Here is an 18814-nt window from a genome sequence, read left to right on the forward strand (position 1 = left end):
AAGGCAGAGAGTGATTGTAGATGGAAAGTATTCTGCCTGGAGGTTAGTGTTGAGTGGGATCCTGCCGGGCTCTGTTCTTTGTAGTTTTTATAAATGACTTGGATGAGGAGGTTGTGGGGTGGGTTAGTAAATTTGCAGATGACACAAAGGTTGGAGCTATCATCGATAGATTAGAGGCTGCAGCGTGGCATAGACAGGATGCAGAGCTGGGCTGAGAAATGGCAGATGGAATTCAACCTGAATAAATGTGAAGTGATGCAGTTTGGAAGGTCGAACTCGAATGCTGAAAACAGGATTAAAGACAGGATTCTTGGCAGTGTGGAGGAAGAGAGGAATCTGGATGTGCAAGTACATAGATCCCTCAAAGTTGCCACCCAAGTGGATAGGGTTGTTAAGAAAGCTTATGGTATTTTGGCTTTCATAAACAGGGGGATCGAGTTTAAGAGCTGTGAGGTTTTGCTGCAGCTCTATACGTCTCTGGTGAGACCACACTTGGAATATTGTGTCCAGTTCTGGTCACCCTACTATAGGAAAGATACAGAGACTTTGAAGAGGGTACAAAGAAGGTTAACCAGGATGCTGCCTGGACTGGAGGGCTTGCCTTATGAAGAAAGGTTGAATAAGCTCGGACTTTTCTCTCTGGAGAGAAGGAGGAAGAGAGGAGACCTGATCGAGGTATACAAGATAATGAGTGGCATAGATAGAGTCAATAGCCAGAGACTTTTCCCCAGGGCAGGATTGACTGGTATGAGGAGTCATAGTTTGAAGATATTCGGAGGAAGGTATAAAGGAGATGTCAGAGGTAGGTTCTTTACGCAGAGCGTTGTGAATGCATGGAATATGTTGCCAGCTGTGGTGGTGGAAGCAGAGTCATTGGGGACATTTGAGCGACTGCTGGACATGCACATGGATAGCAGATGCTTAGGTTAAGTTATTATATTTTAATTAGGATTAAACCTCATTTTGGTCCAAAGGGCCTATTCTGTGCTGTACTTTTCTATGTTCTATATTGGAATGTGTGTTTTCTATGAGGACATCAATCATTCAAGTTTTCACTGAATAAAAACAGGATGCTTTTGCTGAATTACCTGCTTTTACGAGCAAGTAATATGCACCCAGTAGCAAATGGGTACACTGGTATTTGTGCACTTTGAGGGAAAATTTTGTTCTCAATCCATGTTCTTGCCAATCTGTACCTTCACTGTGTCACATTTTCCAGATGAAATATCAAGCTGTTGAGAGTGGAGTGGGGGAAGCTGTGCTGGAGGTCAGTCAAAAGTAGTTAAGAGTCTTGATGATAATTCAAGCGGTTAACTTGATTGGTTTTTAAGTATTTTGGGATGTACTAATATACCTAGCAACGCAGCCTTGACAGCCCTCTGCGGTAAAGAATTCCATAGATTCACCACCTTGAGACAGAAGAAGATCCTTCTCTTCACTGTTTTAAATGAGAGACCCCCCAAGCTCCAAGATTATTCCCTCTGGTCCTAGACTTTCCCACAAGGGGAACCATATTGACCTTGTCAGCCTCCTAAGAATCTTGTATGTTTCAATAAGGTTACTTCTTATTCTTCAAAACAGCAAACAGAACAAGACCAACCCACTCAACGTCTCCCCATAAGAAAATCCTTCCTTACCCAGAATCATACTGAGTGAGCATTCCCTGGACCATCCCAGAATATCTTTGTTTAAATAAGGGGACCTAAACTGTCTATAGTATTCCAGGTGTGGTCTGACTAGCGCCTTGTCTCATTTTAGAAAGACATCACGGTTAATATACTCCATTGAGATGAAGGTCACATTCCATTTTCGTTCCCTACGACCTGCTGAACTTGGATTTTAGCTTTTCATGATTCATGGATATGGACTTCCAAATCCCTCTGTGCTGCAGCTTCCTGCAGTCATTCTCCAATTAAATAATATTCAGATCTTTCACTCTCCCTGCCAAAGTGCAAAACATCACATTTTCCCACATTATATTCCATCTGCCAAGGTTTTGCCCATTCACTTAACCTGTCTATAACCCATCGTAACTCCTTGTCTCATCCTCACCACTTGCCTCCCCACATGTTTTTGTGTCATCTGCAAACTTGGTGATAATACCTTCATTTTCTTTATCCAAGTCATTAATATATATTATAAATAATTGTCCCAACATTATTCCTGTGGCAGTCAACTAGTTGGCACCCTGAAAATGTCCCTTTTCCCAACTCTCCATCTTCTATTATTTAGCCAAACCTGTAACCATGTAAATATACCACCTCCAACACCATGGGCTCTCATCGTATTAAGTGCCTATCACTTTGACAGGAAGCAATATAACAGTCCTATAACTTGTGGTTGGTCTACCGGAGTAGATGGTAGGAGTCAGACATGCATACTTAGCCTTTTCATTAACATTGTTTGTATGTAACCTTACCTTCAAAAAAATTATTGTTTCACAAATCCTTGTCATTTGATTGGTATGTTTGCATCAAGAGGAATAATCCATCTGCTGGTTGTTGTAACTTTAAGAATATAATTTCAAGCAATAAATTTCTTTTGGAGGTTCTAATGTGTTCCATGATTGAAATATAGAAAATAATTTCCTGAAAAACAAGAGAGATATAACAAAATAAGAATGAGGAGCAGGATTTGACCATATGCTCCTCAAGCTTGCCCCACCAGTCAATGAAATATGTTTCTTCTTTTACCACAGCTTCACTTTGCTGCTCTATACCTATATCCTGTGATTCCCTTCATATTTGTGGAGTCATTGATCTCAAACTTTCATATACTCAGCCAATAAAAGAGCAAGGAGACCACTGTGTCCACACATATTAATTGCCCAGGACCTTCTTGTTACACGCCACAAAAAAGGTTCCTATAAATATCACAAGTGACCTATCTTTACTCTATGCAGTTCACAAGAGGAACTATCACCCAACATTTTACAGAATGATCTCCACACAAGTTAGAGGAAGAGTATCTGCCATCTGACATTGTACGGCCACGGATCCTTCTAATCCATCCCTGGTGACAAATGCCAGTTTGACCGGTCATTTGATGACAAGTCATGTAAATGTTGAAAGATACAATACCTTCATGATTTTAACTGTACATAGAAATGCTCAGTTGAGAAATCAAGATAACTTTTCAATTCAAGAACTTTTTGTTAAAAGCATTCAGCATCTGTAGCATTTTGTTATGTACTGATGGCCGTTAATTTGCGTGTGTCTGTGTGTGTGTGCATGTGTGTGTGTGTGTGTATATGTATATGTATGTGCATGTGTGTGTGTATATGAGAGAGATACAAGGAGCTAAAGGTCTTGCTTCTTCAGTTCTACACAGGTAATGTTGCTGAAAGTTTGTAATTTGATTTTATATTCTAGCCTTGGATTTTATTTAATTAGTAAAGCAATGTAATTTTGTAAATGAATGGAAGGAAATCAAGTGAATTGAATCCTGTCCTATTAACCACAGGTGGGAATGCAACTGAGAATAATCATCCTGAAAAAGATGGTGGCTGTGGTGTTTCTTATATTAGTCCATTGGGTGAAATCTACACCCCACCACTAGCAGGTAGGTGAGATCTGTGGGCAGTTCTGCAACAGTTACATGTTTTATAGTATTTTATCATCAATTACGTGCAAGATTCAAAAGCTTAGGTTTTCCACTGGGACATTATTTAAACATTGTTCAATATTCTATATTGGAATCCAGGTAATGTTGGCATTGACTGGCAATTATAGACTTGGCTAAAGTCACTTGTTCATCATCAGATGTTCCCTGGTGCATTTTCTGAAAGTATCCTCTCATACACTTTTTTTTGGGATTGTGGTGGAAGAATTCCTGTGTGCCCCTTTCATGGCCAGCAAGTTCTAGCATGGGTCTAAACCAAGGCTGCTGGCAAGGGGTAAAGACACCACTGCTGCACCATCAGATTTCCTCCTGATGAGATTCAACCTTTCTGATAAATGACTGAAGAGGCATCAAGACGCCAAACCAAAATGGAATGGAGTTGGGTGCATGTGAAAATAAGTAAGTGATCTCAGCCAGATCACGAAATAATCCAAGTGTAAATCAAGTATTTTTCTTCATAGAAAGTAAGTCATTAGGCTCACGTTTTTTTTGTTTGCAATGTGGACTCACTGCTTATCTTTTGCTCAATTTGTCTGATTCATTATCAGTTAATGGTTCTGTTTCTTCATTTGTGCCTGAGTCTTTAGCTTTCTATCCCCCTCTGTGCCTCCTTGTTAGCAAGTCTACTCCCTGTCTTTTTGTCTCCATCTTTATCTCACACTTTGTTTCTTTTTTCTGTCTGTTCCTCTCTCTACACAGTGACAGAAAGCCACGGGGAGGTTGAAATTGTGCTGCATTTAAATTGCAGCCACTGTGAACATAATGACTGTGTATTTGACCATATTAAAGAAGAACTCATCTGTTTGTGTGAATCAGGAAAAATATTGGCTTCTGACAGTGTTACCTGCATTTGTGAGTATCAGCTTTGAGATTTTTTTTCCAATCCCTTTTCAGATTTGTCCTGAATAACATATATTTAAACATCATCATTATTAAAAACACTTCAACTTATTTTCTGGAAGAGTAGATACATGGCACTCATGTTACTCTTTGCTGTGGCAAACAAATTGCTGCTGAACGCTGATGTTTCTTAGATGTGAAACACTGAGCAGAGCATTAACCCACACAGTCGAACTGAAGACTGAGTGCAGCTAAGAATGACTCAGAGTTGTGAAGAACTCTGCAACGAATAGCACTAAGCACTTGCGTACAGATTCATTAAATAGGGCTAGGATGAAAACATGGAAGACAAGCATTGAATGAAATAATTTATTGCTTTCCGAGGAGTTTTCTTATCATCTTTCTTCTTTGCTAGTACCCCCCGAGGGCCACCTGCCACTCTCCCTTGTGCTTTCGGTCGTGTTGTCGGTTGTGGTAGCTGCCTTGCTTCTCGCCTTCTCAGGAATCATGATTGGTGAGTTGGAACATGGTTCGTGTTGAAATATGAAAGGACCCCTTTTTCTCATCTACCAAGTTAAATCCTTTCTATCCATGTTTCATTAAGAGCTACCTAGGCTTGTGAAATCGCCTCGGAATCCGGTGAATGGCAGAGTTGTTCCGAGAAAGCTCTGTGTCCCCTCCTCTACTGACAAGCTGGTGCTTTCGATCTCTTGCAAGCACTTGCCACTTTTCAATGTTTCCTGCTGTTTGTAGCTGAATTACAGCTGCCCTTTAAGGTTGCCTTTAAATGCTAGCAGAGACCTACTCAAGGAAGCAGGAAGAAAGAGGCAAGGGAGATCAGCAAAAAGAAAATACTGTGGTTCTAGCTTGCAGTCAAGATCCCATTTACCCACATGAGAATCTAGCGAAAGTTTCAGATCTGATGGCAGAGGAATGGTATACAATGTATAAAATGTTAACTGTATTTTAGATAGCAGCTAAAATTGAGTTTTTTTCAGCACTTTTGAATTTTTACTTCATTTAAAACCTTGCCTTATTATGAGTTGATGCATTCTTCTTTAAGTATGGTAACTAGAGTATCATAGATAATTACACTAAATGCTGTTTATTGTAGTATATCGCCTCAAACACCAAGAACTGCAAGCCATGCAGATGGAACTACAAAGTCCTGATTACAAGCTCAGCAAGCTGCGAACTTCAACCATCATGACCGACTACAATCCCAACTACTGCTTTGCTGGAAAAACTACTTCCATCAGTGATCTCAAAGAAGTTTCCCGCAAAAACATTGTCCTCATACGGTGAGTCAGAGAAAAGCTAAAGCCTTGAATGTGGGTTATATTATTTTTACTTAATATTTTCAAAGTTGCTCAGTTTCACTGCCTGAACTATTGAATATTTCTCGCGTTTTCTGTTTTCATTTCAGATTTTCAGCGTCCACAATATTTTGCTTCTGTTTTTAAAATACGCTAAACGTGAAGCTGGGAGGAGCAGTATTGCTGGCCATTTGTGTCTCATCCTAATATAGCTGAGATCTGCTTTGACCCTTATAGTTATCCCAGTGATTCATCAAAGGCAGAATTTCACTTGCATCTCTGAATGGTTTCTCAGGCAGGGAAGTCTGTAAGATGTTTCCTGTTTCTGATCCCCCATCACTGGCTTGGCTGCCATTTTCTGGCCTGTGATTTGTGCCTCCTTCAGAGGCCTCCTTTTCTGATCATATATCCCCAGCCCCTGCCAATTACTGCTTCACTCCAGACACTCCTGACTTGTGTAACAACACTCTCGCTTCCCCAGGGCCTCCTCTCCTGGCTCTGGTCAGAATACACTTCATCTCTTGTCCCACACCCACTCATCTGTGGTCCCCAACTTATCTGTAACCCAGTTCCAGACTCTTCTGTGTCAGGGAATGCAATGTAATCCCAGGAGTGGTCCCTGCTCCTGTTGGCATTCCTCGGTCAATGAACTCTTGGATGTTGAACTTCATTTTCACATGGGGATGTTAAATGATTTTTGAGGGGACAGAACATATCCATCATCTGAAAAATCCTGCCTCAGATTGGTTAATCTTTGCAGTTCTCTTGATCAATGAAGTCCAAGATCCAATACAAAAAGAGCTACAAGCCTTCCTCTTTATGTCATTGTAACAATTTCAAATCCCAAATTAACTACACCTTAATTTCCTGGTCAATGTAGTGCAGACATTGAGGGGAGTGGAAATTAAAGGTAGGTCCTCATTTTTTAATACTGTACTCAGTTCTAAACACCAATAGGTCAGTAGTTGAAGGGCATAACATTTGCAAAATATTCAAAAGAACAGAAAAAAAAGAAAGAAAATGTATTTTTAACCTCATTTGATTATTAGGTCATGGATTGCGTTACCAGACACAATGTGGAAATAGAATCTGTAGCACCTTTAAAACAAAACCAATAAATATTTGTAACATGAAAAAGAAATTGCATCGACATGGGTGAAAGGCACAGTGATGAGCCAAGATGGCTTCCCTTTTCAGAAAGCTCACTGCTGCAGGCAGCATGGTGGCTCTGTGGTTAGCGGTGTTGCCTCACCATGCCAGAGACCTGGGTTTGATTCCATTTGCCTCCCAAAGTCCAAAGATGGGCAGGTTAGGTGGATTGGCCATGGGAAATTGCCTACACTGTTCAGGGATGTGCAGGCTAATTGGATTGGCCATGGGTTATAGGGATAAGGCAGGGAGGTGGGTCTGGAAGGGATGTTGATGGGCTGACTGGCCTGCCCCCACACTACAGGGATTCAATGTATGATAGGTAGACCAATGTGTTTATGTGTTGCACAATCCTAGGTGTATATACTTCAAAAGAATCCATTATTGTTAGCTGTAATTGGTTAAATTTTTACTTTGTGACTATCATATTAGGTTTAGGCTACCTAATTATTTGATTATAATATGTATAATATTGGCTTTAGAGAAATGAATCTCAACAGGAAAACTGTATGCTCATTCAGTTTGGATCCCCTAATTTCCAAAGTTTTCTTCTTATTCTGGTAATCAAGAGTGACACTCTATAGGAAATGGAGGACAATAGCTTATGTTAGAGAAATTCACCTCTGGGACAATAACAATGTCACTATTTAACTGACACATGCCCAAGTAAGTAAGCACACAATGCCCTGACCAGGGGGGGCTGAAACAGCAGAAAAATACCAAGTTGAAAAGAATAAAAAGAGAAAACTGAGCACTGTGATGAGAAGAATTACTTTGTGAAAAGCTTTTATTTCTTATACTATCAATAAATTCTGATTATTTGTCAACTTTAGTCATAAGTGAATATTTGTAAATATCTGCAGGGCAGGTTCCTGAGTTAATGTGAATATTTGCAAGCTCCTGCTTGGATAATCTGATGTTAAATGCAGAGGCATGTGCAATCCACTCTGAATAATTCAATAATTTCTTAAGTTTAAACAGCCTGAAATACCCAAGAATATGAACTAAACATGTAAAATAATAGCAAATCAAAAACTTACTGGTAAAAATTGAATGATCACATTGTTTAAATTAAATGATTGAATTCAGGGTAGTCGACTATAAATACCCCTGTGCTGATGCATGTGTAATTAAACCTGTCAAGCACTTTCATTCAAAAGGACACATTCTTTTCCCTTTACGATTTGTGACTTTTTGGCACAATATGCTTTAAAATTAGAAAGACCTTTCTTTATTTAAATAGTTTAAAACCTGATTCATTCTTATGTTCACAAATCACAACATTTACTCAATGATGATTGCCTTATTATAATAGAAGTGAGTGTACAAGAGGGATTGCAATAATTGATTCTTTTAGAGCTTGGAGATGCTGTATTAGTTGAAAATGGTTGGTGTTGACAGAATGATTTCTCTGACAGGGGCCTGGGACATGGAGCATTTGGCGAGGTATATGAAGGTCAAGTGACCGGTGTTCCAGGTGAACCCAGCCCTTTGCAAGTTGCTGTGAAGGTGAGAACACTGTGATTTCCATTGGTGTCTTTAATCACATGTTAATTTTCAAGTGGTGTTGAGCTATATTCTTCATGTATTGCAGCTTTTTTTCTTGATAAGTATCACTGAAACTTTGGAGAAATTCGGTCCCAACATTTTTGCCTCCAAAGCACTGCTGAGCAAAGGGGTCTCCTCAACTGAGGGCTAGCAGGAAACCCCACCCCTATGGAGGAGACCCAACAGCATCAAGTGCCCATCAAGCACTAAGATGGACACGGCCCAGGTCTTCCCACTATTGAGGCCCTGGTTGATGGGGCTGCCAATACGAGTGGGAGCACGAGCAGCTGATGGTAAGGCCCAGAAGCAGAGGTGAGCGAGGGCAAGATTGGGATGTCAGAGTGAAATTTGTGGTTACCATGTATGTAGGAGGCCAAAGCAAGGAGGTGGATTTCAGTTGCACGCCCCTCCTACCTGATGCTGGCTGGTTCCCTCACAAAATCACAAAGAGTTTGATAATGTGGGATCTTTGCTGAGGGCCATTTAATCAGGGCAGATTTTCCCACCACTGAGAGACTGACACACTGCCTCTCACATGATTACATGAGCCCAGTCATCATGTTTCCTGCTTTATTCCAGTCCTTAGCTTTTGTTGCAATGCATCATCTCATTTGTGCCTGTGAGATTACATGACTTTTCTAATTCCTGTCCCTCCATACACACAAGCACAAGGAATTTGCCCAACCCCTCTCCTTGTCAAAGGACACTTTAAAAATACGAAGCTGCTTGAGAAGGCAATAGGAAGTCAGCTTATTCTGATTCTGTCTACCATTCCATTCCCTTTCGGGGAAAATGACAAGTCAAACACTGTGGGAAATGTTTTCGAAAATTAATCTTGAGGAGTCAGATGGTACAATTGTACAATTTCATGTGATGACTTCTGTTCATATTACATTATGGCATCAGCCAATGTTGATGACTTCAGCTTTCTCTTGTATACTCAACAACACATGTAGCTTCCTCACAGAAATGTTTAACAGTTGGACATGATTTCTCTCTCCTTATAATGTGATTGCATGAGTTATTGTGCAATTCCTTCACTGTAGGAAACTAGGATTGAATCCAGTAGAGACCAATAGGAAAGTCCAGCGGGAAAGGAGAGTATGATGAGGTTGACAAAGAGATACATTGTTGCAGACAGAGGAAAGGGAGCTTCAGTCTGCATCTAATCAGACTACTTAATGCTTGACGTGGAGTTCCCGAAACAGTAAAGATATTCTATTTCACTACCACTGACATCTTCATGATTATCAACTCAAATCTTCACTCGATAAGTGTACCATTTTCCAAAAGCAGTGACTGTTTTAATTTATCAGCTAAATAAACAATTACCCATAAAAACATCAGTTCTTAACTACAGAAATGGTGTTTACACAGTCTACAAATTACAGGGGGAGGTGGTATTCTCAACAAGAGAAGTCCATCTTTTATAAACAAAACTGATTAATTATTCAATGCAAATGATCATTTAAGGAAAAGTATGGTGCAACCACAGGGGATGTTTGGAAGTCTCTGGATGGATGAATTAAGCGGAATGGTTTTCCTCGTCTGTAATTAACATGTGATCCTGTAGTGATTGTAATAGATCAGCCTGGTGAACTTCATAGAATGTGAGTTCCCTGATTGGAGCTGTTACTCAGACATCCTGTTCATTCTGACAGGTGGCTCTGAGCGACCTAAATCAGTGTCAAGGACTCTCCATGTATAAACAAAAGGTGACTTGGTGACAGGATACCAGCCTGTGTGGAGTTATAGAGTCATAGAGTCATAGAGATGTACAGCAAGGAAACAGACCCTTTGGTCCAACCCGTCCATGCCGACCAGATATCCCAACCTAATCTAGTCCCACCTGCCAGCACACGGCCCATATCCCTCCAAACCCTTCCTATTCATATACCCATCCAAATGCCTCTTAAATGTTGCAATTGTACTAGCCTCCACCACATCCTCTGGCAGCTCATTCCATACACGTACCACCCTCTGCGTGAAAAGGTTGCCCCTTAGGTCTCTTTTATATCTTTCCCCTCTCACCCTAAACCTATGCCCTCTAGTTCTGGACTCCCCGACCCCAGGGAAAAGACTTTGCCTATTTATCCTATCCATGCCCCTCATTATTTTGTAAACCTCTATAAGGTCACCCCTCCGCCTCCGACGCTCCAGAGAAAACTGCCCCAGCCTGTTCAGCCTCTCCCTATAGCTCAAATCTTCCAACCCTAGCAACATCCTTGTAAATCTTTTCTGAACCCTTTCAAGTTTCACAACATCTTTCCAATAGGAAGGAGATCAGAATTGCATGCAATATTCCAACAGTGGCCTAACCAATGTCCTGTACAGCCATAACATGACCTCCCAACTCCTGTACTCAATACTCTGACCAATAAAGAAAAGCATACCAAACGCCTTCTTCACTATCCTATCTACCTGTGACTCCACTTTCAAGGAGCTATGAGCCTGCACTCCAAGGTCTCTTTGTTCAGCAACACTCCCTAGGACCTTACCATTAAGTGTATAAGTCCTGCTAAAATTTGCTTTCCCAAAATGCAGCACCTCGCATTTATTTGAACCAAACTCCATCTGCCACTTCTCAGCCCATTGGCTGATCTGGTCCAGATCCTGTTGTAATTTGAGGTAACCCTCTTCGCTGTCCACTACACCTCCAATTTTGGTGCCATCTGCAAGCTTACTAACTGTACCTCTTATGCAGCATCCAAATCATTTATGTAAATGACAAAAAGTAGAGGACCCAGCACCGATCCTTGTGGCACTCCACTGGTCACAGGCCTCCAGTCTGAAAAACAACCCTCCACCACCATCCTCTGTCTTCTACCTTTGAGCCAGTTCTGTATCCAAATGGCTCGTTCTCCCTGTATTCCATGAGATCTAATCTTGCTGATCAGTTTCCCATGGGGAACCTTGTCGAACACCTTACTGAAGTCCATATAGATCACATCTACTGCTCTGCCCTCATCAATTCTCTTTGTACTTAATCAAAACACTCAATCAAGTTTGTGAGACATGATTTCCCACGCACAAAGCCATGTTGACTATCCCTAATCAGTCCTTGCCTTTCCAAATACATGTACATCCTGTCCCTCAGGATTCCCTCCAACAACTTGCCCACCACTGAGGTCAGGCTCACTGGTCTCTAGTTCCCTGGCTTGTCCTTACCTCCCTTCTTAAACAGTGGAACCACGTTAGCCAACCTCCAGTCTTCCGGAACCTCACCCGTGACTGTCGATGATGCAAATATCTCAGCAAGAGCCCCAGCAATCACTTCTCTAGCTTCCCACAGAGTTCTCTGGTACACCTGATCAGGTCCTGGGGATTTATCCACCTTTAACCATTTCAAGACATCCAGCACTTCCTCCTCTGTAATCTGGACATTTTGCAAGATGTCACCATCTATTTCCCTGCAGTATATATCTTCCATGTCCTTTTCCACAGTAAATACTGATGCAAAATACTCATTTAGTGTCTCCCCATTTTCTGTGGCTCCACACAAAGGCCGCCCTGCTGATCTTTGAGGGGCCCTATTGTCTCCCTCGTTAACCTTTTGTCCTTAATGTATTTGTAAAAACCCTTGGATTCTCCTTAATTCTATTTGCCAAAGCTGTGTCATGACCCCTTTTTGCCCTCCTGATTTCCCTCTTAAGTATACTCCTTTATGCCCTCATTCCTGAAGAAGGGCTTATGCCCGAAATGTCGATTCTCCTGTTCCCTGGATGCTGCCTGACCTGCTGCGCTGTTCCAGCAACACATTTTCAGCTCTGATCTCCAGCATCTGCAGACCTCACTTTCTCCTACTTCCTTTATACTCTTCTAAGGATTCACTCGATGTATCCTGTCTATACCTGACATATGCTTCCTTCTTTTTCTTAACCAAACCCTCAACTTCTTTAGTCATCCAGCATTCCCTACACCTACCAGCCTTTCCTTTCACCCTGACAGGAATATACTTTCTCTGGATTCTCTTTATCTCATTTCTGAAGGGGTCCCATTTTCCAGCCGTCCCTTTACCTGCGAACATCTGCCTCCAATCAGCTTTCAAAAGGTCTTGCTTAATTCCGTCAAAATTGGCTTTTCTCCAATTTAGAACTTCAATTTTTAGATCTGGTCTATCCTTTTCCATCACTATTTTAAATCTAATAGAATTATGGTTGTTGGCCCCAAAGTGCTCCCCCACTGACACCTCAGTCACCTGCCCTGCCTTATTTCCCAAGAGTGGGTCAAGTTTTGCACATTCTCTAGTAGGTACATCCACATACTGAATCAGAAAATTGTCTTGTACGCACTTAACAAATTCCTCTAGTTATTTCAGATCCCATAACAATGAGCAAGTTAATGAGGTTAAAAACCACAAAGCACATGCCAGATAGCCAATGCAGTGTTTAGGATAAATAGCAGACAATAAAAGTCATTGCTAACACTGCAGTGCAAAGAAATCTTTGAGACTTGAATGGTGCCCAGGTTTTTAAAACTGATTGCTTTTTACTGCAGAGAAGTAAGTATTCAGAAAAAGTGCTGAAAAAGATACAGTCACAGGAAACGCCAGTAGGACATTTTGCTGGGATTTGTAAACTTACATTGGAACCTAAACAAAAAAGAGAATCTTCTAAGGGCTAGTTATTTTTATAAAAGAATTGTTTCACACTGTGTATGAGATGGGAAGCTATGACTATAATAGTTTGGCTGAAATGTTTTCCACGATTATCAAAACTGAAGAGAGTTCAGATCCCAAGTTGCAACAAAGTTCAAGACGAGCAAAGAGACAGCAACTGAACCATCTGTATGACTTGAGATGGGATGTGTAATGATAGATAGAAAGTGGAAGTATCTGCAATTGAATTGAGTCAAATTACTATCCAGTACATTGAATAATCATCTACCCCAAATTCAAGTCTTCCATTGAGGGACAAGGTTGAACAAAAGGTCCCACACAGAATCACCAGCATCACTAAAGGGTATCACTTCAAGCAAGGATGTACCTCCAGGGATCGCAATTGAGGAAATGATCAAGCTGGTTTAACCAATAACACTGAGCGAGAAGGAGATATCTCAAAAAATACCAAAGAAGTTGAAATAATAAGTCGACCTACTTTAGCATAGATCTATTGACACAATGAGAACAACATTCCACTGACTCATATTGAAGATATGGAGCATGCAACTCCATGGAAGATACCATTAAGAACAGACAAATGTACACGAATCTAAAGCACACAAAGAATAAAACTTACCCACCAAAGCCAGGATTATACCAACATCTATTAGGATAAACAGACAGCTCTAAAACCCCTCCCTTAAGGAACATATGAATTTAAAGACCTTTTGGCTTTTTGAGAAAGCTATAAACCTCAGATCATCTGGAAGATAGTCCAAGTCAAAAAAACTGCTACCCAACAAACAACCATTCTTTTGAATCTGAAGAAAACACAGTATTGGAGAATTGTGAAACCTCCAGATTGGCAGAGATTGGATATTGGTAAGTGTAGAACAGTTTAGTCGTTATGAGGTGAAAAGATTTGGGGGAAGGTGTTATAAATGAGTCTGAAGGCATTTATACTTGATTAAGTCAAAACAAAGAAGGAACCTATAGGAGACAGAGCTGGGGTTAGTGTGAGCTGAACAGTCTGTGTCATAATGTAGTTTTGTTACAATAAATCAATAAATTTTGCACTGTATGCTGACCAATACTTTTTTAGTTACATCTGAAAAGTGGCTATCCAAATTGCCATGAGTTACAGGAGTGGACATAAGATCATATGTGTTGGCACAGATGGGTGAGTTGAGGGGCTGTGAAGGGGTGAGGGATGATTTTCTCCTTCACTGTGGTTTACAGACAGGACAAAGTGTCAAAGTCCCAGGGTGGGCATTTTCCTTGGGCTGAGCTACACCTGGAAGTCCTTGTGGCTGCCACCAAATGCTAAATGTGATGGGTCTGACTTCTGTGAACATCCACCCACCTCCGGAATGAAAATCCAACTCTCCAGCTCACTTTCTCTCAATTCGGGTTTGTGGAGCCCGGAGTTTTTCTGACTCTGTGCTCCTGCCACAGGCCTGCAGCCTTTCGCTGACTGTTTGGGGCCAACCATTGTTGCAGCCTTTGTTAGAGAAAAAAGAAGCTGACAAAATAAGTCTGCAGGCAGAAAAAAGAAATAAGGTGGCAAGTGTTGAACCAATGCAGTGCTCGAAAACCCTGTACGTTATCTGCATCACAAAAGCAAAATTTGAGGATGCTAGAAATTTGAAATCAAGCGCAACGAGTTGGAAGTGAGGATGATCACTTCCTCCCGAAGATAACACCTGGCCACAGGCAGATATAGTGTGATCAATGAAGGAGAAAATGTCAGTCTCTTTAAACTACACATCGCAGCCATACTCCAGATGGTCCTACAGGTAGTGTCCAAAATGTGGTCTTTATGAAATCTGCTGAACAATGTCATATTCTTACATCTTGTTCACGTCTTTCTTAGAAGCTGCTCAGGCATGACATGGATTGAGGTGGCAACTTCCTTCTGATACTCTTCGTATGCCAACATTTTAAGAGAGCTTTACACATAAAATCACTCCAGTGCAACGTGCCTGTGTGAAGTCTTATCACTTGGGTAGCTCTGCTGATTAGATGGTTAATGCACCATGGAGAATCATGCCAATGGTATGGGTTCAGCTCCCATTCCAGCTGGAGAAAGCTCTGTCTTCTCTATGCTTGTGGAGTGCTTCTCCTCAAATGATCTGTAACTAATTGTGTGTCTCTGTAATGGAGAGAGATGCCTCTGTCTTTTGCAGACTATGACCAATTATTTATTTTACTGACACACAATGGTCTGTAAAATGGCTGAACAAATGTCATAAATGACTGTCTACAGCAAGAAACCTAACAGCGAAGGAGCTGTCACAGATTGTGATAGAAAGAAAATCAAAGTAATGAGTCACCGATGATCTCTTTCACATTTGTGTTAATTTTATTCAGTTGTGGACAGACTCACCTCTGGACCAGAAGGTTACAAGTTCAAGCACCAAGCTGTGATGTAAGCATGTAAATTAAGATGAGTTTTTGGAGCAGAAACTGTGTTACTATTTGTGTTATACAGTTGGGAAGAGCAGAGTGTGGAATTAGAAAAAAACAATGGATGTAGATTGGACAAGACCTATTGCTCCTTTTTCAGAATTTCGGGTTGGTGAAGGAAGTCTCTGGGAATTGTGTATCATCAGGACTTTTATGTCTTGTGTGCGAGAAACGGTTTGTTAACATGAGCCTTTTTTGATGGCAACTAAGTCCAGGCACAATGGATAAAATATAGTTTCTGGTGAATACAACTCAAGAACTGAAAGTAACCATGAGTGCATTATTTCAATAACCTTTTGTTCTTTTAATTATACTAATGTGTGATCATTGTTGACATTATGCAGTATTATTTTGTAGTTCTCTTCAGAATTATAAACCCCAGATCATAGTACATAATTGTTGCGACCTTTACAAGAAGGAAAGGACTGACAAAAAAATCCAAGATGGAATGTGTGCTCACATGTTGAATTAGTGCAGTGCCCCAAATCCCCATTCATTAACTGTGAAGGTACGTGCTATTACAAAATCTACACGCTGTGGATGCTGAAAATTGGAAATAATGTGCCACTGGATGGATATGAGGAAGATTACTCTTCTTACAGTAATGAAGTAACCCTTTCCAAGACTATGCCTGGCAGCAGGTGACCAAGGACAATATGCATCGTACATAGAGTAAGTAGTGAGAGATCATGCGTACTTTGAGAGATTACACACAGTCCCACATTTGTGTGGGAAGTACTTATAACCACATGAGCCGTGTCTTTGTTATATCAATAAATTAAAATGGCATTTTATTTTTTATTTGAATTGCCAGTTAATTAATATTGAGTTATATTGCTTTTCATTGGTTCAGTGGAACAAAGTTTGAAGAGTGACATTTGATCGCTGGCTTTCTTTCTGAAGCCTTTGAGCTTTTCTTTGGTCTCTGTGTGTATCAAAACACTCCCCTTCCAGAAAGTGACTCATTAGTGCTTACAGAGCTCCTGAAAATAATAGAAGAGACTCTACAAATGAATGATTATATGCGGTTAGCATATTGGCTGATACTGCAAATTAGTTCATGCCGGAAGGCATCAGTGGCAAAATATTGATGGGAGGTAATTACTCCAACATCCACTGGCAATGCTACTATACATTGCTTGGCATCCTTAAATCAGATGGCATAGATTTTAATCAGTTCAAAGCTGATCACTAACAGGGAGTTATGCCGGCTAACAGATATAAATGGAGTCATATAATGGATGCAGACAGTCCATTTCTGGTGACCATTGATCTCCCTGGAATTCTTTCATTCGCCATTTGTCATCAATTATGAAATGTCCGTTTGATGCTTCAAAATAAATTTGCACCATTAATTTTAACTTGGCTTTCAGCCCCTGATGTAATGAATCACTTAGCTATCACTTTTCTTGAAAATCTATATTGTAATAGTTCTTTTTTATATCCCTCGCTTTCATTTTTAGCTCTTCTGATTTTGCTGAACTCATGCAAACATTTCCCTTTCAGGCAATTTTCTGTGGAATCAGTAGGTAAAGGGCTCAGTTTTGCTATAGCAATAAAAGTGAGTGGTTATCAGTGCTATTTATATGGGAATTAAACAACAATTTTTGATGAGTGCACACAAACAGAAAGGGAAACATTAAAATGTGATGATCCACAAAAGTTTTTTTGGAAATGCCATTCCGGCATCTGGTTTGTGATTCAAATACATAGAACAGCATGAAGTTGCTGTCCTCAGTAATAACATACTCACTGATACTCAGTTTGGGTTCTGTAAGGGCCATTTGACTCCTGACTTCATTACAGCCTTGGTCCAAACCTAGAGAAAAGAGCTGAACTCCAGAGGTGAGGTGAGAGTGAGTACCCTTGACATCAAGATAGCATTTGACCGAAAATGGTACCAAGGAGCTTGTACAAAACTAGGAATCAAGAGGAATACCTTCTGTTGGTTGGATGGCCTGATATTTCACAGAAAGCAAAATAGTTGGGATTGGTGGACGTCAATCATCTCAGGCCGAAGACATCACTGCAGGAGTGCCTCCTTGTAATGTCCTCAACCAAATACTGTGGACTAGTGTCAGAGCTGCCCTTGCTTTACTGTGCTGGAACCCCTTTACCGAAGACGATCTCCCTTGTCTTGACTGAGGACTGGTGACAACTAAGATAAGCTTTCTGGCTTTGTGTCGAGGCTAAACAATATGGCAGTACAGCAGCTTTGTGAGTCTGGTATCTCTGGCTGAGGGGGCAGTGCTCAAAAAGGTAATGCAAGGCAAGACATGGATGCTGTTAATAAGGTTGTTAACAAATAACAATCCTCCTTAAGAGGCAACTCTGCACCATCTGGCGAGAAACTCACCTTAAAATGTGGAGCTGAGCTAAAAGATGCAACGGGTTGTTTCCAATGTCAAGACAGGTCTCACTGGACTTCTTTTGTGATTCTGCCACATTTCTCACCATAGCCAATGTAATTCAGACATCCATAAGTTTCTGCCTGTGTTTCACCAATCTATCCTTTAAGTGTGTTAATATTCCTTTCTATTCGGATTTTCAAGAGCCGTTTAATGTGATGGCCCATTAAGCTAATAGTTCTAAAATGCTTGCATTGTATTGCTTCAGATTTTTGACGTAACAATGAATAATAAATGTCTTGAGTCACTTGGAATGTAGCCATTCATATATATATTTGATCACAATTTTTTTGTTATAATTTCTAATTCTGTGTTTCCAAGGTCTTTCAGATGTTCCATTGTTACTTCATCTATGCCTGGAGATTTTCCTGTACTCATCAATGTTTATCTCTGATATAATGTTTCATCTATCAGTTCCCTCTATGCCTTGAAGATTCCCTCAATTGGAAACTTCATATAATTTACGTATATATCCTATTTCTTTGTCACTGCATCCCTCTAAAATAATATTTTACCCTCTTTGTCTTTTTATTCACCTATGGTCTGTTGTTATTTTTATCTTTCTGTCAAAGATTTCACCTTACAGTGGATAACTCCCCTGTGACTTTGTGACTTTGTCTAACTCTAATACCTCATCGGACATCCCATTGTACAATTTCTCTTCTTCACTTTCATTTTGATTTCATCATATTCAGGTTTGTTTCACTTCATTCTTCTTTCTACCAGCACTGCTAATATATCATCTGTCATCCAATCTTGTCTCTATTTCTTTTCTGTTTATTTTATCTCTCTCAACCAATTAATCTTCAGCTTACTTTACTTCTGTTTCTAATCTGATTTGCCTATAAAATGTTATTGTAACTGGC

At 40.4% G+C, this 18814-nt stretch overlaps 2 protein-coding genes across 2 annotated transcripts in view; one reads left to right on the forward strand and one right to left on the reverse strand.

The window, feature by feature from the left end:
* Positions 1-18814, forward strand: part of LOC122552709 (ALK tyrosine kinase receptor-like) — a 1076775-nt gene that overhangs the window by 968602 nt on the left and 89359 nt on the right. The window contains exons 17-21 of the mRNA XM_087991243.1: positions 3463-3561; positions 4321-4473; positions 4877-4975; positions 5576-5762; positions 8345-8435. Coding sequence (XP_087847369.1) covers positions 3463-3561; positions 4321-4473; positions 4877-4975; positions 5576-5762; positions 8345-8435 — 629 coding nt within the window. The remainder of the gene's footprint in view (positions 1-3462; positions 3562-4320; positions 4474-4876; positions 4976-5575; positions 5763-8344; positions 8436-18814) is intronic.
* LOC122552711 (CAP-Gly domain-containing linker protein 4-like) overlaps positions 1-18814 on the reverse strand; it is a 433681-nt gene that overhangs the window by 28064 nt on the left and 386803 nt on the right. The gene's annotated exons all lie outside the window — the stretch shown is intronic.

Source organism: Chiloscyllium plagiosum, unplaced genomic scaffold, assembly GCF_037043375.1.
Source record: "Chiloscyllium plagiosum isolate Xiang-an unplaced genomic scaffold, Cpla_swu_hap1 HiC_scaffold_10, whole genome shotgun sequence".
Classification (NCBI taxonomy): domain Eukaryota; kingdom Metazoa; phylum Chordata; class Chondrichthyes; order Orectolobiformes; family Hemiscylliidae; genus Chiloscyllium; species Chiloscyllium plagiosum.